Consider the following 21,553-nt stretch of genomic DNA (forward strand, 5'->3'; position numbering starts at 1 on the left):
AACAGGAAAACTCATCAATAAAAATAGCCAAAGTTGACCTCTGTGCTGTCCAAACTCTCAAATGCATGCCCACACGGGCACAGTATCTAAAGTCAGAGAGTTAGACGTCGGTCTGAGCTGACAGCGTTGCTTTGAGGGGCGGATGAGTAGGTAGGCACGCTGTATTTTGTAAGCACTTCCTTAAACTGTGCCAGGGTGGCATCGGTCCGCACACCTGTTGGGTCAAAGTGTGTGCGGCTCACTCTAAACCCGGCCTCCGTGAGATACTGCAGGAACTTATTCAGCCTGAGAGAGAGGAACAAACCTCAGTGTCAGATTCTACATGTATTATGTATTGTACATCAATACATGACAGTGTATGGAGAAGTTTGCGCTGACTAACTTAGGCATGTTCATGCCGCGGATGCTGTGCCGATGGATGCTGTAGTAGAATGCTGGATGCTCCAAAGATGTATCTGATTTGACTTTCTTCAGCACATTCCCACAGTCCTCCCCTGTGGGCTTTCTTTTCCCTGAACATAAAAAAGTAAAAGAAAAAAATACACTTTATCAATCAATCCATTTTAGCTTTTATTCTACCATGAACCCTACTTAATCTGGGATGACCTAGGAACAGTTAAACCCCTGAGAACAGCAGATAAAAGACATTGATAAAGCAACAAATACCTGACTGGTCAGATGTATCCGCCTCTTCAACCTTCTGTAAAGTTTTTATGACCACACCACATTCCACTAGACAAAAATGTGTCAAATTGATTGAAAAATACAAGGCAAAAATCAAGTTATGCTGGAAAAAACAAGTTCAGATTTATCATCTCCACGCTGTATTTAACGAATAAATAACCAGAAGATTACTGAAAAAACAGTGATGGGCAAAAACCTTTGGGCACACCCAAACACACCTTGGTTGGAGAAGGCAGAGAATCCCGGGACAGGGAAAGGTTTGAGAGTGGTGCAGTCAGCTTCACAAATGAGTGTCTTCACCAGAGGCTGGATGTCTTCCATATTGTGCTGCACTGTTGCCACCAACATCCGCCTCAGAAAACCAGTGTTAAACAGAGGGCCGGCCCTGGTGGATGGAAGGGGTAATAAAGAAAAAAAAATGATAGTCATTAATGAAGGAATTAAGCATTATCATAATTAGTGTTTATAAACAAAAACAAAAAAGTATGAATGACATGATCTCACCAAAGTGGTCCAAGCTCTACTGCTGTTTTTCCTGGCATACTCCCATGGCACTGGCAGGGCAGCTGTCTGTACAGGTTTTCTGTATATACCATAAGCAGGAACATGTATTTACATTTATGGATTTGGCGGTTATACATTTGATCAGTTCATGCATTGATTCATTGATTCAGTTCATGCATGGGAATCAAACCCATGACCTTGCCATTACTGTAGCCATGCTCGACTATTTTGGCTACAGGGACACTATCAGGGTGCAGCTGTTTGTTTGTACAAGTGCTTTCTCACCCTCCACCATGCTTCCTGGCTTGAAGAACACCCTTTCTTCACACCACTGGCAGTGCAACAGCTGCCGCAGTTTCTTAGAGGACTCGTCTGCCTGGGTGGGCCCTCTAAGAACTCGCACCACTACGAGGACAAAGTGCTCAAGAGCTACGGCCAACAGCACTTCAATCCCTTTGTTGCAGCGTGCAGCCGCCCTGAAATGACATGCATTGACAAGACGGTTTGCAAACGGTCTAATAAAATAAAGATGTGTATGCTGATTCATTTCAGAAAGACCTGCCCACCTGGCCACTGATGCCAATACCATACGCGCCGCGAGTTCCCTGTAATACTCAGTTCGGACTATCTGGCAACCGTAATGTCGAAGCGTCACATTCAGGGATTTAGAGTAAAGCGAACCGGTGTCTGTCGACGTCACAGAGACAATGCCCAGGTTCCGAACGTTACGAAAAGCAGCGTCCAGATAGTTTACAGACGTTCCAAATGGGTCAAGGTGTCTGATTTTAAAACAGGAATGCAGTAAATTATTATGCGTACAATGTTTTTAGTCATTATCACCAACAGTTCATCAGTCTCTCACTCACATGTAGTCGAAGGGTCTCAGGTGCATGATGACATTGGCGTCCATCTTCACCACCTCCACGGAGGCAATGGGCGAGTCTGCATCTCCCGCTCCGTCGAGCTGCCGGCCTGTACGAGTGCCCTCTACTCGGATGTGGTTCAGATGACAATTCTCCTTAATCATCTTCACGCAAGCTTCGCTTAAGTCATTTATAGTAACCTTTACAGAGTTGCGCAGATGCTTTGCCCACTGCAAACCCATGATTCCTACAAAAAGGATCAATATGTTCTAAATGTATGCAAATAGGTATACAACCCTTTTCATTTTTATCAAATCATTCGGAGCAAAAACTGAGCAGTGCGATTTATCATCATGAGATGTTAGCTCTTTCTTTACAGTACATTTCCTACCAGTCGCTCCAAAGGCATCGAGACATTCGAGTGGATTCCTCTCCTCAGCAAGAACAGCCAGAGAGCAGAACACCAGCTGCCTACAACAATCACATTTTAGTGTGATACAATCATCAAATAATCAGCACTTTATAGGGTTTTTCAACAGGGTGTCCATGACCCATAGGTAGGTCTATTTTTTTTATTATTTTACTAAATATTAATATATTTATATAAACAGAAATAAAATATTAAGTAGATAATTAAGTATATTAAGTATAACTTCAGCCAAAGTTACATTTAAGATGCTAAAGTACAAATAAATATTTTATTGTAATGTGGGTTTACATGTTTCGACCCTATGGTTTGTATTTTGTTATCTCTGTTGTTTTGTCAGTCTCTCAGTGTGTCTGTTTAGGAACGTCATCTGATTGGTTCCTGCAGGATGATTGGAACGCCTATCTGATTGGTTCCTGCACGATGATTGCTGCTCGATCCTGATTGGTGCAGCTTGTTTTAAAAAGAGACATCACTTCCTTTACAGGAAGTAAGGAGATCTTGTGTTTTGAGCAGAGAGAGTTTGTGATTTGAGTGTTAAGAGTTTTGAGACTGTTAAAGAGTATTTGAGTGATAAGAGCTTTTTGAGAGCTGTGTATCTAAATAACTTGTTACATTGGTATATTTGACCCTTTGCCTGTTTACCTACACTAATTTGGACTGCCCTTTTCAGTTTGTTTGCCTGATTGTGAATATATTGTAAATATTGATTTTTGGGAAAGTAGGGAGCTTGACGCCATTCTTTTGTTTTATTGTAAACTGTTTGAACTCTGTTTTTGGTTCGTTATATCTTTTACGAGGTACACATTTAAATAACGAGTCGTTCGTCAAATAAAAATAATTCTCCAACCTGTTTGTCTTCATCTTGCGGTTGAAGTAGGTGTCTGTCTTCTGGGGTGTGGTGTGGTTGGGCAGGAGCTGGACATTGGTGCCCAGTTCTTTCATAATCTCATAAGCCTGTCCACCTGGGACTGAGAAAGAAAGAGAATCAATGCGGACAAATAATTTGGTAAATATTGACTAAATGCAGAGGAATAGCATCCTTAAAAAAACTGTAAAAAGGCTGAGGACTCAGGAGTACGCTCTTCAGATGCTGCCTACACAAATACCCTAATGAGTGGATTTAATATGCAATTGAATAAATTAATTGCTTAGTGCTGTAGCGAATTAAAGCATTTTAACCAACTCCTGTGAGACTAAACTAAAAAGCAAAGGCCAAGGCCTGAACATGAACCACACGGGGATCTTTCATATCACTCCTGAAGAACTTCATCTTGTGAGCGGCTGAGTGCTGTATGGTTTAGGTTAGATTTACCTATTCTTTCTTACCCTACCTGCAAATTCAAAAGGTTAAAGGCACAAGATAAAAGGACATAACACAAAAAATGGAACTATTATTTTTATGAAAACAATCCCAACATCTACATTATTCCACATCAACAAACTGGCATCATGTTCATGCTGTTCTCTTTTATTGGCTATTGTCTCACCCTCTGAGAAGCTGTCAGCACAAATGCACAATTATCGGTCATGTCAGTAAAGCACATAAAACGAAGAAGCATATCAAACATTTTAAACAGCAATAGAGTAAAGGCTCACCAGGTTGTTCAAAGGGTACATCTGAGCTGCCTGAATAGCTGGCCTCTGTCTCACCCTTGTTGAAGTGGCGTTTGAGATGACTGATCATGTCTGTCTTGCGAGCAATAGTGACAGAGCAAACCACACAGTGGTAGTGAGCCACAAGTCTGCTTTGAGTCTGGAGGTGAGGGGAACAAATACATAAATGTATTAATTCAAGAGGATGTAATTTAATTTTTCCTGATAAACTGGCACAGATAAAAGCTTTTCGATCTATCTATTCTGTACTGTCCAACAACAGGAAAACAAGGCTACGGCTGGATATTTATATTTACGGCTGGGGTCAGCAAGATATTCTTCTTTTATTCAGCACGGATGCATTACATGAATCAAAAGAGACAGTAAAAGCTATTTATAATAATATCTATTACAAATAAATGCTGTTCTTCTGAACCTTCTATTCACTAAAGAGTCCTAGAAAAAGATTTAGCAGCACAACTGTTTTCAACATTGAAATCTATAAGAAATGTTTTTTGAGCACCAATTCAGCACATTAGAATGAGTTATGAAGGATCATGTGACCCTGAAGACTGGTGTACTGATGCTAAAAATTCAGATTTGCCATCACAGGAATAAATTACATTTCAACAGTTATTTTAAAATGTAATAATATTTCAGAATTATTATTATTTTTGAATGTGGCATTGGTGAGCAATTAGTCATTGGTATGTTTCCGTTTCTCAATATGCGTTCTTGTCTGTACTTGTGTTCTTGTGGGCTTGTGAAACGTCATCAGTCACTGCCCAAGTACTGTTCCAATTCAAAGTTCACATCTAGCCAAGTCCAGTTCAAATCCCCGGATGTGTTCTTGATCCGCCATCCGCCCCGTTTACCGAGGATGCATCGAGAGGTGACTTGTGCGGACTTGAGACAGCCAGGTATCCCAGAATGCATCTCGCACCAACCAGCAAGCGTCAATAGCAGAGGAGAAAACCCGCGTAATATCAAAATACTACTGTTATTGTGTCATGAAATGTAATTTTAAGAGTGTTTCAGGCGAGAATGTGGTTGTTTAAAGCTCAAATCTGTGGTTTATTTATAAAGATAGCGCCTATTTGAAAAATGTAGGCCTATCTGACGTTTTCGGAGTTGTGACATCCAGGCGTTCACCGCGGGTGTTCAACGCTCATCAACCCCGACTGGAACAGCTTTTCCTCGGCTAGTGCTGACGTTAGCCGCTGGCTCTGATGTCTCTAGTGGATAAACTTGACGTATAATTCGTCTTGTGTATAATGGTGCGTTCAAGTCCTCCTGGGGAAGTTCGTACGTACGAGGTGGGAAGTCGTGTTTACGACGACAGTGCGTTCAAGTCACTTTTGTCGGAGGAAGATGGCGGAGTACTTTCTCTTAATTAATTACATAAAAATACAGTAAGGTTCTTAAACTGTTGTTCTAGAAAATGAAGAACAAAGAAATGTGCATCGGATGTACTTTGTTTTTTATGTTTTTAATTAATTTATGAAGCCACTGCCAACTTTATCGTTACATGTTGCACTGTTATATTATGATGCCATCATATTCTGTGCAGGCAATTCGCTTAACTGCGCTGTAAATAAGAAAACCTTGACGATATCACTGCATAATATTTAAGTAATTTGGTAATTCGCCATGTTTCTCAGTGACACGCCCACAACTCGGAAAGATCGGGGCTTAGAGAAAATCCCGAACTCCCCACTGGTATTTACGACATTGTGGTGGCGTTCAAGTGCGTTCAACTCGTAAATACGATCTATACGAGATGACTTGAACGCACCATAAGTCGATCCTTGGGCTCATTAAACTATTGTTTGTTCCATGGCAAAAAAAAAATCCTTTTTGGCTGAGGGCAAAGTGAAGATTCATAACTTTATATATTTAGGCTATTTAACTTTAACTTTGTAGCCTATTAGAGAGCTTACTTATGTTTGAATTGTTTGCCTTATTTATCATTGTAGATATTATTGATCATTAAAACTGACAATTAAGAAAAAGAGACATAGGCTACTTTAAAAATATATATTTATATATTAATATTAACATTCTCTTCACTATATGTACAATAAAATAAAATGACACAACCCTGTCTCTGTTTGTTAAATGTCAATAAAAATCAATAATGTTTCATATTTTTAAAATGAAAACAAAAAGATCATGTTCATGTTGTTATAAATATATGCAGTGAAGATAATGTACGCGTTGCCTGAACCACATGGCCATTAGGCTACTATATGTTTAAGATTTTTAAATGAAAAGAGGCAGAGTGGTGTTTTATAACATATTTTGTTTTATTGTTGACGAAAAGAGGCAGAGTTGTAGCATATTTCGTTTTATTGTTGCCTAAAATATACATAAAGAGATAACCAGAGTAGCCAGAGCGTGCTGAGTGACGCGATCAAGAACGCACTGTTCCATTTGCAGAATAACCGGACTCGCGTCCTCTCGTCCTCGGGAGTTCGTTCTCCTGAGTCGAACTTGGCAAGTCCGAACTACCAAGGACGCAAGTCCGAAGTTTGCGTACTTGGTATTGAGAAACGCTCTCTCTATAATCCATCCACCTCACAGGTGTGACATATCAAGATGCTGATTAGACAGTATGATTATTGCACAGGTGTGCCTATTAGGCTGGCCACAATAAAAGGCCACTCTACAATGAGCAGTTTTACTTCAGCTCATTAAAAATGGGGGCAAAAACAAAAGTGTTGCGTTTATAATTTTGTTCAGTGTATAGTAATGAGGTTCGCATTATAGTAATGAGGTTCAATCGTTGTAAACTAACAAGTTTCGCAAAGCTAAGAACAATTATACATTTTAAATAAAGCATCAGCATCTCTATGTTCACTTTAGAATAGAAAGGCTTTTTGTCAATATAATTACAGCCATGGGATGTGTATGGAAAGAAACACTTCATAACACGTCATCTTACCTGGTCAGAGCCTAGACTGGACTTGAGTTGTCGGCAAGGCAGATGACAGATGCACATCCTTTGGCCTGCAGGAGAGGAAACAAAGTTAATTTACCCAAGCAAAATGTTCACGCATGAATTAGCTGCTAACCCGAAGCAACAGCTTTCAAATGTGTGTTGAAAAAGAAAATTAGCTGCCAAAGAGAACCATTTACTTTCAAATTCCACGTAAACTTTCCAGTGTAAGTTCTGCAGGTGTCGTCTAAGTTTATGACTGTAACAGGCCTTAAATTTCTCTTCTGGACACAATGGACAAGACTTCCTCCCGGCTGTCAAAATCAATGAACAGAGATATTTATTAGCTTCAGATTCAAGTGGTCTGCTGGTGGTTGTAATAAACGGACAGAATAAACAGGTACTTCTGGTTTAAGTACCTCCGTTTAAATCCACAAGCATTTCGAGCCCTTCCAGTGTGGTTTGAATAGACACATGTCTCTCTGAAACAGAGACGGATGATTTCAATTCAGTGATTTAACAATGGTGAGAGACATCCTGTCTGAGTGATAATCATCATATACTGTTGAATATTTACCTGACACGACAGTGGAGGATGTTTGTCCATTTTTGTCCTCTGTTTTCACTGGAGTAGTAGTTGCTGATTGAGTTGGCATTTGCTCACGCTCCACAGATTCAGCGAGGATCTTACTGGTATCAGTCCCAGTGTCTGTTAATACAAACAAATTCACACTTCAGCAAAATACTGTATATTGAAGCAAACTTAAAGACGAAAGAGTTTTCCTTCATGAAAATATCATTAGTTAATTAAATATTTAATAAATTAAAAAAATATTATATATTTTCCATTGATGAAAATTACAGTTGCAATCAACTGGTCTTACTGTACAATCACAATCAATTGGGTGTTTCTTCGACTAACAGTCATTTGTATGTCCCGGGGTTGATTTTTTACTATAACAACTTCTTTTTGTTGATGTTATAAGAATACAACATTAAAATTGCCTTGGTACAATGTCTTAATTTTTTTTAAAGCCTTTATATATAGAGAGATTGTATTGTTTCACCCCTCGTTCCAGGCCAAGACTTTCGACGTTAAAATTGGAAAATACATCTGGAAAATAATACACATTAAAAATGTGGATATTTTAAACGAGGAAAGAATTCATTTCAGGATAATAATAATTTTAGGATTTAGTGTGTGAACAATTTGGATTGGTTAGATTTGTTCACATGAGAAAAATAAATCATGCTTTGATAAATCATAATTATAAAAAGTAAACATTATGAGATAAAGTTAAAATAAATGCATATAAAGTGTTTTATTTGATAATAATTACGACTCGTTATCATATTTATGTCATAATTTCTTATATTATAATGAATTTTTTGTCAATTATGACCGCCTAGGAAATGGGAGAACTTAACTTTTAAACAATACAATTTATTTATAAAAAAAATAATACTATGATAAATTCGTAGAATTTTCAACAAAACGAAGTTTGAATGGAGTATGTTTAGCTACGTAGAGGTTGAGTTTTGCAGAAAAGTCTCAGGACAGATTACAGTGCATCGCTCGCATTGCAGACACTGTAATGAAGAAAACTATTATTTTTTTAAACCACAACGACAATACTGGAGCGCCCTCATATGTTAACCCATGTACATTTCCATGAAGTAACCAATCCCGCTTTCTGAGGCTGATGTTTTCAAGCAGAACGGCCCTAGTGCGGAGCTCCGCGGTAAGACCGTTGCTACATTTAGTATACATACTGTTATTCACAATTTATTGTTTAACTCAGATAATAATGCATCGATTGATTTAAAGTTTTTGCAACCTAGTGACATGTCAGTTCTTTGTCGATGTGGGCGAGAATATTTGCGTTTTGAACATTTACATTATTTGCACCTAGGTCCTATGGTGGAGCTCCATGAGGAGGCCTATATTTACTTCTGCAGTTTTGAAGTAGCATTAAGGATAAATTGCATAAAATACAAAATTTCTAAATGCTGAGTGTTATTTAAGGAACCTGCTAAACAGGGTTGAATAAATGTATAATTATTAATTCAAATTATTTTGCCTTTTATATTGGCGTCCTCCTGGTGAAGTTGCTCAGCGTCCCCTTCCTTGAGCTCCGCCATTTTCCCAAACTAGCAGAATTCGGATCCGTACGCATTGAGCGTTGTGGGCGGTTGCGTTGTGGGGCTGCACCAATCGTGGTCCCGTAAACTACGCAAACTAAAAGGGCGGAAGTGAATTCATCAGCGACTCAGCGAGGCAAATGTAAGCAAGTGGTGAAGTGAAAACAACTCTTATTGCTTGAAGAATATTTTTACCTTCTGTCATTCGGTGTCGGCTTGTGATAGGTAAACCTCTTTCTCACTGAAGCTGTAGAAAATAAAACAAAAACGTATAAGTAAGACTCTTGTTGACGCTTGAATTCCATGTTTCTCAAGATTTTAAGTTGTAATGTAACGTAACGTTAGACATTTAGGAAGGTCAGAAAATGTGATGCAATGTTAGTATTCGTTTGACATCCCTGTCACAGTTGTATTTCTGTATGACCTAAAGTTGCCACATTTTTACAAGTAACGTTACACTTACTAACGAGATTTCATTGAGAGCTTTATGTAGTGCTACACTTTGTTTACATGGGCAGTTAGCACTATCTGTTTCTCAAGGATGAACAGGATTTTTGTTTGGGATTCGCTGATATGCAGCTCTTGGGAGAAAAAAAGTTTTCTTTGTACTTAGTACTGACTAGAAATGCTCTCTAAAGTAGATTCTTGTATGAAAATGACTGTATAAAAGTTACACTGTTATTATTGTAGCAGAAATCAATATGTAAACAATAAAATCTAAAACTAGATTACCTTCCCATGTTTTTTTACTAAATCGTTTTAGTAATTTTGTTATGTACTTTTATTTATATAATTTTTCTATTCATTTTTAATTTATTTTTAAATAACAAGTCATTTTTGTAGGTCAACTTAAACTTACTTAATTTAGTTACATTTAGACATATCTAATTTTGGTTTACACGTGAAAGTGTTTCTTATAATATTTATATAACAATTTATTTAAGCTTTATTTTAATAAAAGAAAATGATTTTTTAATAACAATAACAACACTGGCGCATCAAGCCATGCTGTACTGCTGTCCTCTTAAAAGTAACAAACAACCAACCTGTGGATTTTTTTAACATTAGACTCTGTATTTTTGATTTAATGTAAGGGACTGAAATCATTTTCCAAAAAATGTTCTGTTCTGTTCTTTCACAGGGTTTTGAGAATGTCTAGCAAGAAATCAAAGAAGAAGAAACACAAAAAGGATGAAAGAATGTCATCAAGCTCTTTGCGTGAAGATGAGAAGAAGGTGAGGAATCTGCAACATAATTGTTGTTGGAAAGTGCAGTTTTTAATCTAGTTATTCCTAACATCTGAGTTATTCTCATTATTTTTTACATGTTCATTCTCATTCATATTAGCATTAAATTATTAACATTAATTCTTGTTTGAAAGTAAATTATCTTGGATAAAAGCATTTGGTAAAAGAGTGAATGTTTTTGGTCATAGGAGAAAGGCACAAAGAGATTCAGCAGCCCAAAGAGCAAACACAAACATCATCATCGGTATGTAAGGTGGGTCTCGGGGTGTAAAATATTAGTAGAATTTAGAATTAGAATACATTTTTGAGTGTTTGTACATACTTGTTTTATATAGATTTACACATTGTGTTTACAATATAATATAATGTATAGAACTGACAGTGTGTAAGAAAAACATTCTGCCATCTTTACCTTCTGCAAAGTTTTTTAATTTATTCCATTTATTCCAGGGTCAATGATAGATAAGAATGTGCTAGATCATGAAACCTTTTAAAAATTGATGCAGTTTATAAAATCAGGATACAATAAAAGTTGTTGATAAAATGAGTAATGAGTTTAATCAATGATTACTTGGTCAGAGGCTACTACATTTTGCATCTGCATATAGCAACTACGTCATACAGTGATGCCAAATAATTACATAGCACTTCCAAGTGCACCTGAGAGTAAATAGATGTTCTAACTGCAAGTTCATCGTGTACATGTCTCGCTTACAGGTGTTATACCGTCAGCATTCATTACGGAAAGGTCACGAGTTAGCGTTATTGTGGTTAGAGCCTTTTACCTTGCTTCAGCTTCCTGAGCTACACATGCGAGCAAACTAACTTTTTGAGAACTTAGAGCATTATATGCATATACAAAATAAAGAAAGAAGAACTTAATCAAGGCACCTAATGTAAAGAAAGTAAATAAAGAAAGCATTTTCTTTTCCAATATTTCCTTGTATACCATTTCCTCACCAAATATTTATTGTGAGTTATCTATTCAATAAAAACTTTCCATTGATTTACAGTTCTGACAAAGATGAAGCTAAATGGAGGAGGGCTGTTGACTCACCATCAGCAAGAGGATTTGATACGAAATTAAAGAAGACCGATGCTGGAGACAACAAGAGGAAGAAAGAAAGATCCAGAGAAAGCAAAGAAACTGAGAATTCCAGGCCAGTTTTCAAGTCACCTGTCACACATGATAAAGAGCAAGTGAATCCCAAAGGGAAGCATGAAATTGCAAGCGCCCATGTCTCAGGGAAAAGCTCCAGCAGGCATGCAGGATTAAACCAGCCTTCTTCAAAGGATTTGGAGAAGAAGAGACAGGAGCTAGTGTCGAGGAGATCTGCAACAGAGGATTGCAGGCGGACGCCTGCAAAGGATGATTGTTCCACTGAGAAACTCCAGGAGAAAAAGCGGAAACCCATGAAGAGGACTTTGTCACCAGAACTTCATGCTGAACCCAAGCGAAGAGATGACAATAACATGACCAAAGTAGCACATGCAGACTGTAATTCTGAAGTTCAAAAAGAAATGTTGGTGGGCAGGAGTTTCAAGAAGTTCAACCAAACTGTTGGTGCACAGAGTTCTCGTGGTAAAACTGGTAATGACAACCCCAAAGAAGCTTTGCCAGTAGTGAAACATGTAAATTCTGGATCTAAACTGAAATTACTAGAGGATATTTCACCCAAGATGCAAGACCATGTACAGTTGGGTAATGTACCTGGTGAAAACTTAAAAGAAAAAAGGCCATTCTTTGGTGGTCCCACAGCAAAAGTCACTTTCAAGATCCCTATGAAAGCCACTGCTGTTAAAGTTCGGACAAACACAAATATGTTTAATGTGCATTCTTCAGATAGCAGTACTCAATGTTCCACTCAGCCTTATCTTGCTGGCTTTACTCCATCTAAACGCAAATATTTTATCGCACAACAGCAAGTACAGAGGCCTAAAGAAGTTTTGCCTCAGACCTCTCATAGACCCTCTTCTCTTTGCCCATCACGTCCTTCATATGTTTCTCAGCAAGTCCAGCAAGTGCACACTGACAAAACAAGAGAGGTCTCGATTCAAAGCAATACTTCCTGTAAGGCACAAAATGTAAGTGTCTTGTGTTTGGGCCATCTTCATCTGAATCAGTGTTACAAGACATTTCTCTTAAATATATATATATATATATATATAGTCACGAATCTGTAGTTTAACATAAGGCAGCGACATAACAAAATGTGAAAAACAAGACATTTAATTTATATATATACTAATTGACATTATCCAATAGTCCTCACAGTGTTATTCCTCACAGTGTTGAAGAAAATTTTCGACAATATTTAAGAGGAAACAGCAGTGAATTAGGAAATTCCATTAAAATAATATAATTTTTTCTATTGAATTAAACACAAATTTAACAGTTGTTTTGTACCATTTCAGATAACTCCCCAAGAAGCTGAAGAGACCTTTGACTGTGATCATGAGGTAGGTTAACAATCTGCCTCTGTTTTCAGAATAAAATCTTGTGTGTTTGTGTTTCTCATTTTGTTTCATTCATTGTTTAGATGCAGCTGGTGGAGGAACTTCATCTGGCACGTTCTGAGAGGAGACTGGAGGTGAACTTGGTGGAGAACTGTGGAGAGCTCACCTGCATGGACATTGACCCCCCAGAAGAGGGTGCCAGCACTATGCTAAGTAAGGTCACCTGTGAAATGTTCAAAATAACTAATTATTACTGGAAAATGACTAAGCAATGTCCTACAGTAGGCACCTTTTGTATTTGAATCTTGGTTTGTTTGATGGATAGTTGTGCTTTGTGTCTGTGTGTGTGTTTACACATGAAGATCAACATAAACAGGCCCTTCTTATAGTCCTGGATACCAATGTGCTGCTCAGCCACCTGGAGTTTGTGAAGAAGATCAGGTCACATGGTCTCAGTGGTAAGGAAGGCACTAGTTTTCAGTACTTTCATACATTTGGAGAATAATATTGGTACAGCCTTTCACTCTAAGCACCCCTCATCCTAGGACTGGGGTTTCCCACTTTGCTGATCCCATGGGTTGTGCTGCAGGAGTTGGACTATCTGAAGAGTGGTAAACTCTCCAGCAAGGTGGAGGACAAAGCCAGGCCAGCTGTCCACTACATCTACAGCTGCCTGAAAAACCAGGAGCCCAGACTCATGGGCCAGTCAATGCAGCAAGCCTCCCAAGCTGCCTGTGAGTTATTCCTATCCTGAGATGCAAGTGATGTGCCTCTACTGTATGTTTACTTTTTAAGACATGTAAAAAGAAGCACACTTTGTCAGTTGGCAATAAAATCAATTTGCAGGTACATTTAAATTTGAATAATATATATATATATATATATATATATATATATATATTAAATTGAATAATAGAAAATGTAAATGAATACTTATAGAAAAATAAATCATAATTCCTACAATCAACCTATTGCGCTATATTAATTATTTTCTTTCTAATTTCATGCTGGACATTTAGCGGGTCATGCTAAATAATTTTATAATTACTTTTTTTAGAATAGAAATCTAAAAAAATTAATAAAAGCTCATGACAATATAATTTTTTGTACTTTTTTGAGCTGGACAAATATTACCACTCTGCATTATGGAAGTGTCGTTATTGTTGACTAAAACTAAAACTATTCTAAAAATTCTAAATTGAATGAAAGCTGAAATAAAATAAAAGAAATATTAGATTAAAAACTTTAAAATCTTATATGAATATTAGAAATGTTGCATTGGCAACAAATAAAATAAAAATAAATAAATAAAATACGTTTGTTGAATTACTAAAATTACTAAAATTTTATAAAAATGAACTAAAATTTAAATCTAATTAATTAAGATATATTCATTAAATATTAAGAATTTATATAATATTATATAAATAATACTAAAATACCACTGCATTGTTGAGCAGTGACATATGTTCATGCTTTAAAGCTGCAGTCTGGCGTTTTTCCTCTTGTCGCCATCTCTGTTCGAAATCTGCAATTGCAGTCATTCGCGGAATTGTTAATGTTAACAACGTCAGCATTGCGTGACTAAATGTAATGTCCTTCTGATATTTATCCTTGTTTTCGCATGGGTCCGGTTGCAGTCTCTTTTTTCTGTAGCCACTCCGAAGTCCGAACGAAGTCTTTTGGATTTTACAGCGAGTTAATCTGTTCACTGGTGATTGTCGTTTGAACCTTTCTGGATCCGCCATCAAATTGATCAGTTCAATTATATCAAGTGCTGTGAAAAAAGACTATAAATCTCCACCTCCAACATCCTCACACGCAATATAGCCTACTAGCCGAGACTCCTTCTTTATGTGTACAGATGTGACGTAATGACGCAAAGACATGCTCGAATCTCCCGCGGAAATCCACCAGTACCACTGGAATTAAAAACATTATTACAAGCTTACCGTTTTGAATCGAGCCAAGGCAAGCAGATAGTTTTGATCACTGGCTGGTTATGTATTTTCTCAAATATGTATTTTGGATCATTTTTAACCCCAAAAAAGCTACGGACTACAGCTTTAAGAAACCTTTTAGGTGTAAAATAATTCAACATTAAGATCATGTACGATTCCAAAGTAGAGATAAAAGGGGTTTAAAACATAAATAGTTTTCTATGGTTGTGTAAATTGCAACACATCACCAATAAATGAGTAACTCAGTACAGCAATAAATGCTGTATTACTGTAAACTGTGGTTGAGTCCCACACTGAAAGTATGTACTGTGCTGGTCATGGTACACTGCATACTTTGTAGTAAGCTCTTTGAAAACTCAAGCTCTTCTGTAGTACAAGGGATTATGGGCAGCATTGGCTCTAAAAGCATGGATGCATGTTTCAAAAGTGCTTGAAAAGTTCCAGTGGAAACATTATGCAATACAGACTCCTTTGGCATTGTATTTTCAGGCTGCATCACTCCTAATGTGGCATACTACAGTGTATAACATGGATTATATGACTTTGTCTTTTCTCTCTCTTAGGTGGGCCTGGTGTTGTGAACAATGATGACAGAGTGCTGGAGTGTTGTCTGCAGTACCAGGCTCTGTTCCCAGAGGGAGCTCTAGTTCTTTGCACGTGAGTACATTCACTCATACCTCTGTTTCACCTCTAGGCATGTCTGCACTACATTAAGGACATTCCCATTTGTTTGATGTCTTGTCATTTGACAGCTAGCTAATTAAATGCAAGGAGGCCATGTGTTTGCTTTATGAATGAATATTATGTGATTTAATGATTATATTTCAGCCATTAGTGTCCCCCTGAAGAATGTTAATTTTGAAGGTAGATGACAACACTTCTTACTGCTTACATTTATATTCTCTCTCTCACTCTCTGGAATCTTTTTGTAGCAATGATAAGAACTTGTGTAGCAAGGCTTTGCTCAGTGGGGTAAAGGCCCTGAGTAAGGCAGACTTGGTAAAAGAGGTGGAGGGAACCAGATCTTCAATCCTAAACTACTTTCATGCTCACCCTGCTGTGCCGCCCACAGCTGGACCTGTAGATAAAGGTCTGCTACTGACACTTGCTTTATCAATATCTCTGTTTTTGCGTTATTAGTTGTGTTTTTCTTAATGCTTTAGTTACAAAGGCCTTGTAAAGTCATTTTGTTGCCACCTCCCTATGTGAACGAAGCAGAGAAGGAAGGACCGCAAAAGAATAGAAGCAGAAATGCAGCGGAGGAGCGACAGTTGAGTGAATGTGTGTCTTTGCTGGAGTCCTGCCTACAGGGGGCGCTCTCTGAGGTGCTTGAGGAGGAGATGAAGGCAGCTTATGGAGACCTGTGGACTGAGGTACCACTGCACTTTCTGCGGCCATTGATAGTTCATTCATCTATAAATGTTATATGAAGCTAATATTTAAAGCTGCTTCTCATTCATGTAAATGTATTTGTCTCCTCAGGCTCAGATTCTTTTTTTGACGTTCATCTGCTGTAGCCCCATTCTCTGTGACCTTATCTGTTTCTGAATGCAGATCGTGTACGTGAAGCCTCCATGGAGTCTGGATGGGCTGCTGAAGTGTTTTAAGAAGCACTGGATCGCTGTCTTCGGAAGCATTATAAAGAGGAGCCTGCTCAGCTCTGTGGAGATGCTGAGTGACTGTCTCTGTTCAGGTATGTACAGTATGTCTCACTGCTTTAGTGTCATACTTTGTAACTTCAATTTGATTACTTTTAAATTAAATTAAATAATAATATATAATAAAAATATCTGAATTCTGCTCTACTCTACATTATAATTCTAATGTTTTGCTTTAATTGTATTCTAATTTTAGAATTATATTGTGTCTTATAATTGTGTTCTGTCACATTTTAGAATTTATTCTATTTATTCTCTATTCTATTCAATTCTATTCCGTTCAAAAGTTTGGGTCTGTAATTTGTCAGTAAGACCTTCAGCAAGGATGCAAAAAAAAATCAATCAAACGTGACGGTAAAGACATTTATAGTGTTACAAAAGATTTTTATTTCAAATAAATGCTGATCATTTGGATTTTCTATTCATCAAAGGATCCTGCAGAACAACTGCAGAAATGATATTATTTCAACATTGATAATAATAAGAAATGTTTCTTAATAAGAAAGGCTGGAGTAATGATGCTGAAAATTCAGCTTTGCTTTCACAGGAATAAATTACATTTTAAAATATATTCAATTAGAAAACTAATTTTAAATTGTATATAAATTAAATTATAAATTAAATGAAATAATATTTATTTCACAATATCGCACAAGTCTCATGCATTAATTTATTTATTATTTATCTTTGTCAAACTAATTTTTTTCTTTTATTTTTTATTTGTTGGAATCTCTGAATATTGTTGAATCTCAAAATCTCTTGAGTTGTCACCTCGTAATTACAGTAATTAAAAAATGAAATGAATATAGCAGTGGAATTCTATTCTATTCTGTTTTGTTCTTTTCTGTCACACTTTGTGTAGTTATTATCTCTTTCACATAAATTAGGCTAATTTCTATGTGACAAAGGACAAAACATATATTTAGGGCTGCTCTACCTTCTCTTTTCTGTCCTTCAGTTGCTAATTATGTCATTAAATGTGTAATTTAAACACCAGTATAATTGGTGTGTGTGTATGTATGTGCATCTCTGTTTGTGGTTTTGACCCACACTCGTGCACACTCTCTTCTCATGCAGTGTGTGTAGTTATGAGTTTGACCTCATTCTGCCAATCACTGCAGAAGAGGTATGACTGTGCCTTTCTTCTCTGCTGCCTTTGGCCATGAGCCCAGCCCGACAAAGGGGAGGAAGGGAGTTTGTTCAGTAGTGGAGGGGTGGAAAAGTACCAGGGCCCTCCTGTTCTCACCTAAATGTGATTTACTGCACTTTATGGAGTTGAGGGAGTGTCCTTCACTCTTTTTGTGACTTTTATATTAGTGGGTTAGTGATTTGGCCAGAGGCGATGACCTTTTATAATCAGGTCTCCTCCCTATCCCGTTGTGGACACATTTGTGAACCTTTGTTTTCTGCCCACTTCTGTCTTGTTAAGCTGCTATCCTCACTTCTTTTCTTCAGCAGTGACCACATCTATCTATCTATCTATCTATCTATCTATCTATCTATCTATCTATCTATCTATCTATCTATCTATCTATCTATCTATCTATCTCACTCACTCACTCACTCACTCACTCACTCACTCACTCACTCACTCACTCACTCACTCACTCACTCACTCACTCACTCACTCACTCACTCACTCACTCACTCACTCACTCACTCACTCACTCACTCACTCACTCACTCATCTAAGACTTTTTCTATGTACACAAAAGGCCTATTTCTCTCAAATATTGTTCACAAATCCTTCTAAATCTGTGTTAGGCTATGTTTACACGGAAACGATCTGAAGAGAAAACGCAAAAGTGGCGTTGCGTTATCACTTTTTATTCTGCGTTTAGACGAGCGTTATGGTTGGGAAATCCGCGTGCATATGGTGACGCAAAAGTGTGTGAAATTCGATGTAGTATGCACTCCAGGCGGCTAGGTGGCAATGTGAAGCACTGCCACACAACAACACCAATATCTTAGAATATTTTGTACAACTGCTGAAAAGACTCTGAAATAGGCAGCCTGAAATAATCTGACATGTTGGTTGTTATTTTCCTGTACTGGCGCATGCCTGTGATGTAAACGCGTACGCGACGAGAGCCACCGTGAGCAGATTTGCGTTTTTACCGTTTAGACGGGAACTAAACGTGGAGCGTTTTTAAGATTTCCATTCTGGAGGGTGGTTTCACTTTTTTGCGTTTTTAAGCCCCCAAAACGCTGTTGCCGTGTAAACGAAAGGCACATCCGATAAAATATTTTTACGTTTTCACCCGGAATCGTTCTCGTGTAAACGGGGCCTTACTGAGCACTTTTCCTTTGCCGAGATAATCCATCCACCTCACAGGTGTGGCATATCAAGATACTGATTAGACAGCATGATTATTGCACAGGTGTGCCTTAGGCTGGCCACAATAAAAGGCAGAATAAAAAAAAAAAAGGTTGTTGATTGTGGCCTGTGGAATGTTGGTCCACTCCTCTTCAATGGCTGTGCGAAGTCACTGGATATTGGCAGGACCTGGAACACGCTGTCGTATACGCCGATCCAGAGCATCCCACTGCAGGAATGTCCATCAGAGCTGTTGCCTTTGAATTTAATGTTTCCCAATTGAATGTTTAGGTTCGCTGAAATACAGTAAAACTGCACATTGTAGAGTGGCCTTTTATTGTGGCCAGCCTAAGGCACACCTGTGCAATAATCATACTGTCTAATCAGCATCTTGATATGCCACACCTGTGAGGTCGATGGATTATCTTGGCAAAGAAGTGCTCACTAACACAGATTTAGACAGATTTGTGAAAAATATTTGAGAGAAATAGGCCTTTTGTGTTGTGTGTACATAGAAAAAGTCTTAGATCTTTGAGTTCAGCTCATGAAAAATGGGGGCAAAAACAAAAGTGTTGCGTTTATAATTTTGTTCAGTGTGTATATATACTGTATATATATATATATCTCAAATTATGTTGTATCTGTGTGTAGACAGGTCCATAGAGCACAGATCTGTTCACAGTGCTGTGAGATTGGCTGCAGAGCTGCTGTCGGCACTGGCTGGCAGATCTCAGTACAACGGTCTTGTAGCTCATGCTCTCTCGACCCTTTATATGCTACAGCAAAGACTACAGGTCAGTCTCATTAAGATTTAACAATGGTTAATTTTTTCATTCTGATTACTCATAAATTGTGAATGTGTGACAGTCTCTGAAAGCTCCAGTAGAGGACGATGACTCTAAAAATGAGGACTCCCTAATGACAGAGATAGAGGAGGATGTTGCTCCACCTCCTCTGACATCTCATCAGGAAGTTTGGGCATTGTTTGAGAGCATCTGGAACAACGTGTGTCAGATAAGGTGAGAGAGACCATGACAAAGAGAGACTTGTATTTATTTCTCAACATACACTACCATTCAAAAGTTCGGGGTTCTTTTTATTTTGAAAGACATGAAAAGTTTTATTCAGCATGGATGCATTAAATTGATCGAAATTGACAGTAAAGACATCAATAATGTTTCAAAATATTTCAATTTGAAATAAATGCTGATCTTTTGAACTGTCTTAAAAAAATCAACACAAATGTAAAGTAATATAAAACTGTTTTCAGCATTGATAATTAGAAAAATAGTACTTGAGCACCAAATCAGCATATTAGAATGATTTCTGAAGGATCCTGTGACACTGAAGACTGGAGTCTAAAAATTCAAATTTGCCATTACAGGTATAAATTACACTTTAAAGGTGCCATGTGGAATGTCTGCCAAAAAATAAAATTCATATTCCGCATATTCCATACCAGATGGGGGCAGTATACCTCCAGAAAGTTGGCCTACTCTAGTCTGTTTTTTAGTTTCGGTTTGTTAATCTTCTAAAAACCGTCAAATCGTCCGCTTTGTCCCGCCAAAGCCTATTTTGATCGGTGAGTGATGTAGAATAGAATGACTGCTGCGCTTGACAGGGCGCATAACGAGCAGAGAGAGAGAGAGAGAGCGCCCCGGCCGCGCGCGCGCACTCTCACGTCTTCAAACAACACGAGCGCTGTCCTCCTGCTCTCTCTCTCCCTCGTGCATATTAATCAAATCAATTGACACGATAGTAAGGCCGCAGTTCATTTGGATATTTTAAGAGATTAGAGACTCAATGAACAACATCTCAACACTAAATTATAAATGCCGGTCTCATATAGACGCGATTGACATCAGGTTCAAGTACGCCCACAAGCCGTGCGAGTTATTCGTGTACTGCAGTTTGGCTGGTGGTTATGTATGTTGCCCGCATACCGCCTCCCATGGCCGAAACTGGTATTACGACACCAGTCGGCCGGCGCTAGTAATTTAGCATGCTAATTTAGGTTTATATCTCGGCAGCACTATAACTTGTCAATTTTTTAATGACATCATTGCACTTATTTCTTCTCATTCTTTTGATGCGTGTAGCTCATTTTTTGGATAATTTTTACATAGGGCACCTTTAAAAAAAGAATTTTATATATATATATATATATATAAATGGTTGTTTGTTTTAAATTGTAATATTTCAAAACATTACTGTTTTTAATCAAATTTTGATTCAAGCCTTTTTTGACTTCTTTCAAAACCATTAGAAAACTATTTCCTGTGAATGTGTGTTTTGTATAGGTTTCATAAATATGCTCTGCTAAAATATTAAACTTTTTAAAGAAATGCTGATCAGGTTTTACACTGTCTACTGTGGCTATACCAACAAAAAACAAAACAGAAACTTTACTGCGTGGTTTGTTTCTCTCTCTTTAGTTCGGCTTTGTTCTCAGCACTCCACTACACTCCAGGAACCACTGAGCCCAGCCTGCGATCTACCTCACCCCTGCCTCAGGACGCCCTCTCCTGCCTGCAAAGGCTCTCTACTGCACTGAAACAGCTACTGGAGGCTCTTCAGAGGTACACATGCTAGTAAACACACACACACACACACACACACACACACACACACACACACACACACACACACAAACACACACACACACACACACACACACACACACACACACACACACACACACACACACACACACACACACACACACACACACACACACACACACACAGAACTGTGCAGTC

At 37.9% G+C, this 21,553-nt stretch overlaps 2 protein-coding genes across 2 annotated transcripts in view; one reads left to right on the forward strand and one right to left on the reverse strand.

Annotated features, from left to right (window-relative positions):
* trmt1l (tRNA methyltransferase 1-like) lies at nucleotides 1-9,158 on the reverse strand. Its single transcript, XM_056269543.1, has 16 exons — nucleotides 9,094-9,158; nucleotides 7,590-7,721; nucleotides 7,432-7,494; nucleotides 7,213-7,326; nucleotides 7,019-7,083; nucleotides 4,078-4,234; nucleotides 3,329-3,449; nucleotides 2,443-2,522; nucleotides 2,055-2,298; nucleotides 1,755-1,967; nucleotides 1,474-1,664; nucleotides 1,189-1,267; nucleotides 903-1,069; nucleotides 667-732; nucleotides 383-512; nucleotides 1-285 (listed from the first exon to the last, which is right to left on the reverse strand). The coding sequence occupies exons 1-16, from the start codon at nucleotides 9,152-9,154 to the stop codon at nucleotides 93-95; spliced, it is 2,076 nt and encodes a 691-aa protein (XP_056125518.1). The 5' UTR covers nucleotides 9,155-9,158; the 3' UTR covers nucleotides 1-92.
* The window catches only part of swt1 (SWT1 RNA endoribonuclease homolog), a 24,381-nt gene continuing 11,552 nt past the window's right edge, over nucleotides 8,725-21,553 (forward strand). Inside the window, exons 1-15 of the mRNA XM_056269541.1 lie at nucleotides 8,725-8,754; nucleotides 10,296-10,389; nucleotides 10,590-10,654; nucleotides 11,415-12,486; nucleotides 12,817-12,861; nucleotides 12,942-13,071; nucleotides 13,221-13,316; nucleotides 13,404-13,592; nucleotides 15,383-15,476; nucleotides 15,752-15,909; nucleotides 16,035-16,192; nucleotides 16,374-16,512; nucleotides 19,446-19,588; nucleotides 19,662-19,813; nucleotides 21,230-21,373. Coding sequence (XP_056125516.1) covers nucleotides 10,306-10,389; nucleotides 10,590-10,654; nucleotides 11,415-12,486; nucleotides 12,817-12,861; nucleotides 12,942-13,071; nucleotides 13,221-13,316; nucleotides 13,404-13,592; nucleotides 15,383-15,476; nucleotides 15,752-15,909; nucleotides 16,035-16,192; nucleotides 16,374-16,512; nucleotides 19,446-19,588; nucleotides 19,662-19,813; nucleotides 21,230-21,373 — 2,669 coding nt within the window. The 5' untranslated portion in view covers nucleotides 8,725-8,754; nucleotides 10,296-10,305. The remainder of the gene's footprint in view (nucleotides 8,755-10,295; nucleotides 10,390-10,589; nucleotides 10,655-11,414; nucleotides 12,487-12,816; nucleotides 12,862-12,941; nucleotides 13,072-13,220; nucleotides 13,317-13,403; nucleotides 13,593-15,382; nucleotides 15,477-15,751; nucleotides 15,910-16,034; nucleotides 16,193-16,373; nucleotides 16,513-19,445; nucleotides 19,589-19,661; nucleotides 19,814-21,229; nucleotides 21,374-21,553) is intronic.

The sequence above is a fragment of the Rhinichthys klamathensis genome, unplaced genomic scaffold, assembly GCF_029890125.1.
Source record: "Rhinichthys klamathensis goyatoka isolate OS25496 unplaced genomic scaffold, OSU_Roscu_1.1 h1tg000281l_1, whole genome shotgun sequence".
NCBI classification, from domain to species: domain Eukaryota; kingdom Metazoa; phylum Chordata; class Actinopteri; order Cypriniformes; family Leuciscidae; genus Rhinichthys; species Rhinichthys klamathensis.

Excerpts from the sequence above, each read along its gene's own strand:
- trmt1l (XM_056269543.1), bottom strand. The coding sequence starts at position 9,154 with ATGGCGGAGCTCAAGGAAGGGGACGCTGAGCAACTTCACCAGGAGGAC. Across the intron at positions 7,084-7,212 it reads AGTTTACGTGGAATTTGAAA|GCCAAAGGATGTGCATCTGT; the intron begins GTAAATGGTTCT and ends CCTCTCCTGCAG. Across the intron at positions 286-382 it reads CGCGGCATGAACATGCCTAA|GCTGAATAAGTTCCTGCAGT; the intron begins GTTAGTCAGCGC and ends CCTCTCTCTCAG.